The 10,000-nt window shown below is 38.7% G+C and overlaps 1 protein-coding gene across 3 annotated transcripts in view; it reads right to left on the reverse strand.

Moving 5' to 3' along the window:
• FOXP2 (forkhead box P2) overlaps nt 1-10,000 on the reverse strand; it is a 403,188-nt gene that overhangs the window by 186,432 nt on the left and 206,756 nt on the right. For all 3 annotated transcript variants that reach the window (XM_085042895.1, XM_085042858.1, XM_085042864.1), the window contains one exon: nt 3,465-3,642. In XM_085042895.1, coding sequence (XP_084899021.1) covers nt 3,465-3,632 — 168 coding nt within the window. In that variant the 5' untranslated portion in view covers nt 3,633-3,642. The remainder of the gene's footprint in view (nt 1-3,464; nt 3,643-10,000) is intronic.

Below are 10,000 nucleotides of genomic sequence, written 5' to 3' on the forward strand. Positions count from 1 at the left end.
AAACATTTAAAAAGATTATCTTGGTAGCATTGACTTAATGAATACTCAAAATGCAAGCTCAAATCTACCCTGTAAAGCAATCATGGTTTTTTAGCAACTATTTTGACCTTCGTGACACAAACAATTAATTCTACAAACTTAATATAAAAATAAAATTCTACATCTAATGCAGAATAATCATTCAATGTATTTAATCAAGGATATGCTTTATACATGTATTATACATTCTAGTATCTAACACTGATTTTAACATACAAGGGAAAAAAAGAAAGTGAAAAGCCCAGAAGTGTCCGAATGTACACATACAAGAGAGAATGTTCACCCTAAGCCAAAAAAGCAGAAGAAACAAGTCTGAGCAGATTACAGTTTACGTCATATTTTGAAAATAAAATTCTACATTCACTTTAGCAATATTTATAAATTTATAAATATCAACAGTAAGATAAAAAGTTGCTTACATCCTAGTCATACATCTTCAAGGCCAGTCTGATGACTTGTGACAGCACCCGATCAATTTATCACCAAGTATGTATTACAATATATTATAGAATACCGTCATTCTCTCTTGATACATGGATGAGGAATAACTCCCTGATTTAAATCAAACTTCTCATTTCTATATAAAGACCACAATAACATAGTTCATCAACCAAATAATAAGTGTCCAAACTCCATATAATTGCTTACATGAATATAATGAAGTCTATTTTATCTTATTTACTTTCTGTAAATTCTACTTTTCTATAAATCCACACATATATAACTTTAAAAATTTAACTTAGCCTGGTTGATCTTCTATATAGCTTAAAATTTCTCTTGTTTAACTGTCCATATCCAGTAAATATCCATGCCACAGTAAAACTTATTTTGTGATTTTATTTAGCTGATAAACCTATTCTTAAGCATTAGCATCACTTTACATAGCTGCCCAGTTGAAGGAAATTATTAAAACCAGCAATCATTTACTTGCTTCCCCTAGAAAAAGCCATGAAAACCTTGATTTCTCTATTTGAAGACTCCCAGTAAAGTGACTCAGAGAAGTCAGAGAACCAGAATGTCAAACTATGAGATGAGTACATCTTGCACATATTTAAACAATAAAAAATCTTAAGAATAATAACTGCAGGTACAACAGGGTTTGTTCTGTTTTTCTACTTGTCAAAATTTTTTAGATAAGTCACAAATTAAAAATATCATTTTAGAGAGTTACAACAGTGCCAATGATAAAAGCAGCCATCATTTTCCTCTTAATTCTTATTTCAAAAGGCATCTGGTCAAAAACAGGGAAAAAGAAAAAGAAAAAGGAGGAAAAAAAGCAAAGGTAGCACAAAGCTATGCCCGTTATCTGAAGGACATCCTACTGTATGTTTACTAGTGTTTATGTTTCACATCAACATATTTTATAGAAGGATTTATATGCCTAACTCAAGTTGTATTTAAATCCTATGGTGCAGACCCTACCATAAAATGCCTCTTGAGTCCTATTAACTGTACCCATGGTTTTACTTTGCCTGTCTGCTTATTTAAGATCTAATCACAGTTTTGAAGAAAAGACTGTCACTTCTAAGCCTGTCCCCTCAGAACCTGTCTGTTATTAGTACTCAACTGGATATTTTCATCTTCAGTTGTAATTCTCTGTGGTCTTTGCAAATGCTATCTCCTGGAATTGCTGGCTGTATGGACAAATTGGATACACATGCCTAGGACTGCTACTTTGAGAAACATTTAAGTGGCACACTATTCTGTTATTCAAAACACACTTTTGTGTTTTGAAGTATTTCACTTAAATTTAGTGTTGTAAACATGTTCACCAATTTGATACACTCTTTCTCACTAAAGATTTTTTTAATTCTGTTATGATCTGAACACCTGAATAAAGATGATTTTCAATGAAAACAATACTAAATTTTTGTATCTATTTCTGTATGCATACATTTTATGTGACAAGGGTATAAAAACACTATATATATATATATATATACATATTAGTGTATATACAGAGAGGTAGAAACCTGCTAATGAAGACACTGAAGACACTGAATGAAGACACTGAAACTTCTATTTCTTCAGACTGTCATATTGTAAATGTTAAAACAGAATACACTTGAATTTGAAGCAAGGCACAGATTTAAGGCTTAACAATTTCTCGTATTTCAATCTACAACTATTTCCTTCTTCCCTATTTTCCATCGCCATTTAAAATATTTAACTATAAATACACTGCTTAATTCAGCACTAGGAATTATTTAATTTTAAGAGCTATTATGACCTGTTATTTCAGAGGCCCGTACACATGCAATGTATCTATCATGTTAAAACATGTTTCTATAAAACAGCATTTTTATAATATTTTATCTAACAGAAGACAACTTTCCTTCCATTAATGCAATACCTGAGGTTGCAATGAAAAATCTCAGAATTTAAAATTAAGGGTTTGAACTCTAAGGGTGCTGAGTGGGCTCAGCAAATGACAGGATGAGGCAGCAAAGACTTTCAGGAGTTTGAAGCAGGTACTGGGCACTCAGCAGAATCAGACTCCAATTGTTTACCAAACAAACTGTTTGGGCTTCACTGCATTAGTGCAATCTGAGTTCCCTGATGGAGAGGCACCTCCTTAGGTAGACAAAGTGGGAGTTTTGTTTGTTCAGGTTTTAAAAGGAACAGAAATCTTACAGTGAAAAAATTAATGAATTGCATCTTGTAAATTAGGTGGTGTCAGCAGCCAGAGGACGGGTGAATTTTACAGTTTTAAACATAACAAGCAGTTGTCCATTAACTTGTTGGGAACACAAACAGACAAAATTAAAAAATATGTTTTAAAAGTGAGAATGGAAACAGACCTACAGAAAAGCTGCTTCTCTCTTTTCCCTTACTTTCAAAATTACACATTTATGTTACAGTCACACACACGCATGCACACACAGACAGGAACACTGTCTTTCATTTTGGTGCTTTTGAACTAACCAGCATTTTTAATTACACCTAAGACAGCAGAGTATCTTTATTGAGAAAAGTCACTCTGGTCCCTTCACTAGTGTCCCTTCACTGCCCAGCTGCGACTTTGGCACAATTCATTGCAAGCGAAGTGAAGTCTCAAGTAATGTGGCCCTCTGGTGGAAAGCCCCGCACCACGTCCTGCGCGCCCGAACCGCACAGTAAACTAACAGCTCCTGAAAATAATGCACTGCAAGGCTTCGGCACAACTTTTATAAATACGCTGCGGGATTTTAATCACCAGGCGAGCGTGGTGGCGTGCAGCCATATCAGCAAGATGTTGCTGCCACAAGAATAGGATCCTTGCATTTCAGCATTATCGTGCACTAAAACAACAACAAATAATGCCCCATGCTCTCCACTTCCACGACACTTCACATTCAGCACACACTCAGGGTCTCCGAAAGGGTACCCCTCTGAAAACAGCCCTTTACTTGTTTAAAAACAAACAGGAAACAAAACAAACTTACCTGCTGTTGTTGCAGATGCAGCAGTTCTACTGTGCTTACTTCAGTGCTCGTGTCACCACTTGATCTTCCATCTCTGCTGCCAGCATCTAATTGGCTGCTTAGAGTGCTCATTCCATTTTGATTCATTGAACTGTTGCTTATTGTCTCTGTCGCAGATTCCTGCATCATGACTTAATACCTAAAAGTGATTAAGAAGTATCAATTAACACACGCGTTACACCTTCACACTTCCATTATCGAGATGTCCCTCTCTGCCAATTACACAGACAGCATCTTTAGAAGAAGAAAAAATCCTCGCAGAGCCGTTTACCAAGAAATGCAATGCAAACTCTGCTTTCATACAGCTACTAATCACTGGAATTATGATTTCTATAAGCAAGCTTTGTGTGCTTACATTTGACGGCCAAAATAACACACCATGCATGCAGCATGGTCAATAGCATTTACGAACGACTACATTTTAAAGTCTACCTATAAAACCAGTTTAAGTGAAGGCACGATTTCACACACTGCTCTATATTTCCTATTATCTAGCTTTGACAACCATGGATGACTATACAGCCTTATTTAAAATATTCACTATCTTGATTCTGTCAGAATTTTACAGCATATCTTATGCAAGGCTGTTGTTTAATGATGCACAGCTAATCATACAAAATTAAAATTTTGTAAGGGTGTTACAAATCATATGGTATCAACCAATGATAAATAGTATAATGGGCTTCTCCTTTTTTGTGACTAAATAAAATTTTGCCTCGGAGGCATTTTAAGAAAAAGCTCCTGCTGCAAACACGTCAGATATTGCCTATTTTTTTAATCAAACGGCTGATATTCATTTATTTTTCTGACATTTAAAACATTTAATACTGTCCTTCCTGGGAAGTAATTAAGCTTATGCATGAGCAGCAATCAAACTGTTCACTTGAAGATGACTTAAAACTCAATTTTAACATAGGCAAATAAATGAAAGATATAAAATTAATTTTCCAGGCATGTATTAGATATGAAAGCTGGAAATAAAATCTATCAAGAATATCACTAATGATTGTGCTAAAAACAGCATAAATTATGCATATTACCTTCTCTACAGTAATAAATGTTTTATCATTTTCACTGCATAAATATACTGTACTTTCAGGATAGCAATGAGATGTCCTGCCAAGATCAGTAGAAATCTTTGCAGTAAATAAAGAACCAACGTGCCCTTACAAACCAGGATTTCAAGGCGCATTTTGTATCTGTAATATGGAAAGGTCAGCATCTCTTCTCAGAGCCACCAAAGTCCTCTCCTGCTTTTGCAGGGTCCTCCTTTCCTTCATCCTCACTCCCGACCTACTGACAGAATCCTCACAACAACCTGGCTGAGCTGTGATTTTAAAAGACACCTCTGAAGGGAGAGAGAGATTTGTAAGCAAACTCAGGAAAGGAAACTAAGCTTGCTGTTCAGCATAATTATTTAACTTAGCTATTTTTTCCCTTGCAAAGTATGAGCAATTGCCTTTCCTTAAAAAAAAAAACCAAAAACAAACCAAAAAAACAAAAAAAACCCCAAAAAAACAGCAGGAAAAGGATCATTACAACTTCAACTATGTGCATGGGATATTAATTAAAATGCAGTATGAGTTACCACAAACAAGCTCCTACAGGACAAAGTGAGAGTATATATTTTGTGAAGAATGTTAAAATAGCAAAAGATGAGTTATTTAAGGATGGTCTTGTCAGAAATAAACAGGATGCAAAAAACCTAAACACAAACACAGTTAACATAAAGGAGGGCAGCTGTTAGAGCCCAGTAAACAACAGCAGCACCAGATGTGTTTATGAAGAAATAGTCCTTCCAAAACACTTAGAACATCAGTGAAGAAAAATAATAGAAATGGAAAATGTGATACAAGCAGTGATGAATTTTACAAGGGAAAAACAAAGCTAATACTCTTTTCTGAGATTAGGCAGCTAATAAGTATTCAAATTAGGCATAAATTTTACATGTACAATGTTTAAAATATTCAGAGAAAAGGGTCTGATTGCCCTTAGTAGTTATATGAAAATTCTAATGCGGGTATGCCACAACTGGGGAAGCAGACAGCCCTTTCCGATTTTTACAATATTTACTTTCAATAAAAAGACATGTATATCAGAGTGGAAATTTATTTAAAACACTTCATCAGCTGTATCGTTACAAGGATTTGGAAATTTGGGAAATTCAAACGTTAATCCTCTTTTAGTCAAACAAAGATTTAACCAACAGACAGGTTCATCTTTTACAAATTCAAGCATTAGACAATAACAGTGGTACATTTAGCCAGGCACATTAAAAGGGCAAAGGGGTGTAAATGTTAGATAATCAAAACATTATGAAACACCCAGAAATGTAATAAATAAATACATCATCCCTCCTGTTTTTACATCTCTCTGACTGTTTCATTACAATTAGCAAAAAGGGTTAAACATCTTCCAGTTCATATTAACCAAAGGGTTTTATGTCTTGCAGATTTTGTACCCTTGTAAAGCCCCAGAGTGTAGTTCAGGCTCTACATTTAAAGTGTCTTTGAGCCAGCAGAATCAGCTTTAACGTAACATGACCAGTAACACTACTCTGGCAATAGAAAACAACAAATCCAATCCAACAGCTGGGTACAGACAGAATGAAACTATAGAGCAACAATACTAGAAAGGGCAATTTAATTCGAAGTGAAGTGGAAGAAATACTGAAGTATTTTTATGAAGAAAAAAGAGACCCTATGGTTTTATATTACAAATAAAGTTGCGGGGGGGGAAGCAGTTTAAAAGGGTATTTTTAAAAACAACACTAAAACTTTGGTTCAAGTAAGGCACTCTGTTGGTTGCCCTCAGCCCCCTCCTCACTGTCGGCAACTGAAAAAAGGCTGCGGGAGAAAGCAAGAGCATAGAATCTTTTCCTTTCTTTTCACTTGCATAGACACACACATACACATGAACCTATGCACTTGTGTGTGTATGTACTATCAACTCTAAATTCTCACAAACTGAAGCACTGAAAACATCTAAATAAAGATCATTTCTGATTTCTATGAATCAGTAACTTGAGTTATTGGTTGCAAAATAATGTGAACCTGCAACATCTCACTAAGCAAACTAATGTACTTTCTTGTTTTTACAACAGTAGTGCAGATTGTTACCAAAACAATCATAAATAAATACAAAGGAAATAGATGACTGCCAGATACCATGGCTGAAAGTTTGGTAATTCAAATAGGACAAGAAAAAATATACAGGTCCCTGTTTACATACATTTATACACATTCATAGTTTCTAATCCTTCTCTTTTCTCTTGCTGTCACACTCGCTGTCAGTCATGAGCATGCCTACACAGGCACACATGCACACACGCACCCACATTCACAGACACATTCACCAGCACCTACTGCTGCTGTGATTCTGTAACTCTCAGTGCCAAAGGTGAGAAATAAGCTCTGCTACTCAGTATTTTAAACAAAGGTACGGGGAAAATATTTGCTGCTGTCTTCAAGAGAAAGTGAAATTGTAGATCATTTCAGTGCGTGGTTGCACAGCAGGCTGAATACCTAATCCTGCCAGGGTAGCCAAGCTATCACCCATACCAGAAAAAGAAATACTCCACCTTGTTAAGTTAGAGGGTAGGGTTTTACTTTTCTCCCCTGCAGCAAACTGGACATTTTCTAGGCGCCCGTGTCCCCGCACGTGCACGCATGTGTGTTTTAAGCTGGCTAGTCACTGTACAGATACTTATTCTCTACACCACTTCCCTTTTGAAACATTAAACTGACACTGGAACTGACTGCACAAGATTGCATTTTCTCTTCCTAAACAACTTGAATTGAAAGGTTACTTAGTGTAACAATATTTACTTGCAGAATTGTGTTGTTACCAAGGGTATAATGGATGGTGGCTATGCAGGTTTACGCAAGAATGAGTGAAGCATGAGGCATTAGCCATGTGTTTGACATGTTTCAAATTGCTATAATCCAGCATTAAACACACCCAGCAATTCATGCCATTTCTTGCAGCCATAATCTTGAATAAAGCGTGCACAACCACTTATTATATAAATTAGTATATGAGTCCCTGTTATAGTCACAACAGTGCTTTTGTGTTTATTTTGCATCAAGACGGGGTCTTTTATTTGTACAAATAGCAGGATAGCGCGCCGTATGGCAATTAGACGCGCTCGGTTTATGACAGGGTGCACGGCAGGCCGGGCTGGCGGGTCTGCGGTGCCCCGCCAGGCCCGGGCGGTGCGGGCGGCCCAGGCCAGGCGCTGAGGGCTCCGCTCCCGGCTGAGGGCTCCGGCCCGGCGCTGAGGGCTCCGCTCCCGGCACTGAGGGCTCCGCTCCCGGCACTGATGGCTCCGCTCCCGGCACTGAGGGCTCCGCTCCCGGCACTGAGGGCTCCGCTCCCGGCACTGAGGGCTCCGCTCCCGGCGCTGAGGGCTCCGGCCCGCCCACGGCCCTGCGGGAGCGCGAGCGGCACCGGAGCGGCCGCCAGGGGGCGGCGCGACGCGCGCAGGCCGGCGCGGCGTGCCCTGCACGTGCCGCTCGCGCGAGGCCCGGCTTGCGGCCCGTCCGCCCCGCGCGGCATGGAGCAGAGCGCAGCGCAGCGCAGCGCAGCGCCCCGGGCACGATGAGCAGCGCCCCGGGCACGATGAGCAGCGCCCCGGGCACGATGAGCAGCGCATGCCCGCAGATGAGCAGCGCCCCGGGCCGCGGGCATGGCGGCCGGCAGCGGAGCCTCCGCGGGCAGCCCCGCGCCACGGCAGCACCCCCGGGCCCGCCGCCCTGCACCGGGGTTAGGCTGCCCGCGTTGGTCGATCCGCAGACGTGACGCAGCCGGAGCCCAGCGTGCTTAATGCCGCGAACTTGAAATTCCCCAGTATGGCCACATATTTGCCTCGCCTCCCTCCCCAAGACACGGCCCAGTCTGCAGCCTTTTCAAACCGGACTGTGATGTAAAAGCAGAGGTGAGGAGCTAGGCTTAAATAATAGTAACTTTTGTGCTCTGCTGGAATTAATTCATCATTGACACAAGGCACAATGCATCTGAAGTCTTGCGCTGGTGTACGCTAAAAGTCTTTAACACTTAAGATTGCTTAATAAATCAAAATGCCAAATATGAAGGACATAGCTGAATGTGTGAGAAAAAAAATTAGGAAAGCTAAGAGAACATTTGTGAAGGTGTTTTGGTTTTTGTTTTTTTTACTTTATCTAAAAGAGCTGTTTTCAAAGCTGTTTGAGTTAAACAGACAAGTCACTGCGTAATTTTAAATACATATGTTATTATGTTTAAAGCACTAAGTCAAGCACTATTGAAATACTGTAAAATAAAGTATCTGTATTAGTAGGCTTAAATTAAAGTATCTATATTAGTAAGTTTAATACATTACTATCTACTCAAGTAAGTTTTCCCTGTAAAAATGTGAAATATGCCCAAACACCTTGTGCCGGAAGGTCTTTCAGAAAAACAGAGCTTTCAGTTTTATGTTCCAGGACATATTTTAGCATAATCAGAAAGGACATATATCATCTGCATCAGTGATCAAACTCAGCATCTTTCACGAGAAAAATACACCTGGATTTTTATGGTAAAAAAAAAATCATCTATTCAAAGAGAGATAATCATTTTACTATTTAGAATATTCTCACTAGTGAAGATAGTAGTTGTGAGTAAAGTAACAGCACAAAAATTGATAAAATAGACAGCAATGGGACAACAGTGTCTTGATCCCAGCCCAAAAAGCAATGATACTCTGAAGGATTCAAGCTGTAGTATGAAACTTTTAAGTGGACACTCATATAGTGGGCCTGTGAAGGCCTTTTTGAACACGGATTTATAATAAAATTGACAGCTGGATTATTGCAAATTACCACAGATGAGATTTATTTACTTGAGACATGAACCAGCAGTTCAGCATCCCCACCCACACACAGTGCCAGGTAAAGAAAATATCCTATCGTTATCTTAACAGGTGCACTTGGCTGGCATGAGGAAGCATTAAGAAATCAGATTAATTGATCTGAGCTAAACTGCAACTGAAAAAACAAGCATTGTCTAAAATATTTATCTCTCCACTATAAGCCACAATTTTCCCCACAGTCTGTGTACTATGGTTTATCTATCAGATGTTTTAATGAACATCCTTTTAACTGACTGGCACCAATAGTCAGATAAAGGTATTGAAAGTAGAATATCGTATTCAATCTTAACTAAAAGCTATCCTGCATTTTAAAGGCTGTATCTTTTCCTTTCACACCGTCTCAGTTCTTCTGGACTAATAAAAACAGTAGGTCAGTTCAGGGCACAGTAATTTATCTGCTTTTTAAAATTGAGGAATATGTTGTCACACTCATCTGATTATTAAACAACAGTTCACTTCCCAAAACAGCAAGGAAGGTCTAATTAATTTCCACCTGCTATTTACTTTCGCTTCCTAGAAAAAAATCCCTATGAAGGCCAACATTTTCTGTATGAGTAGTGTATACAGGATTGTAAGATGCGTCCCTTACACATAGGAGAGTGGCAAA

This window comes from Lichenostomus cassidix, chromosome 1Aa (genome assembly GCF_008360975.1).
Source record: "Lichenostomus cassidix isolate B80296 chromosome 1Aa, HeHo_3.0, whole genome shotgun sequence".
NCBI lineage: Eukaryota > Metazoa > Chordata > Aves > Passeriformes > Meliphagidae > Lichenostomus > Lichenostomus cassidix.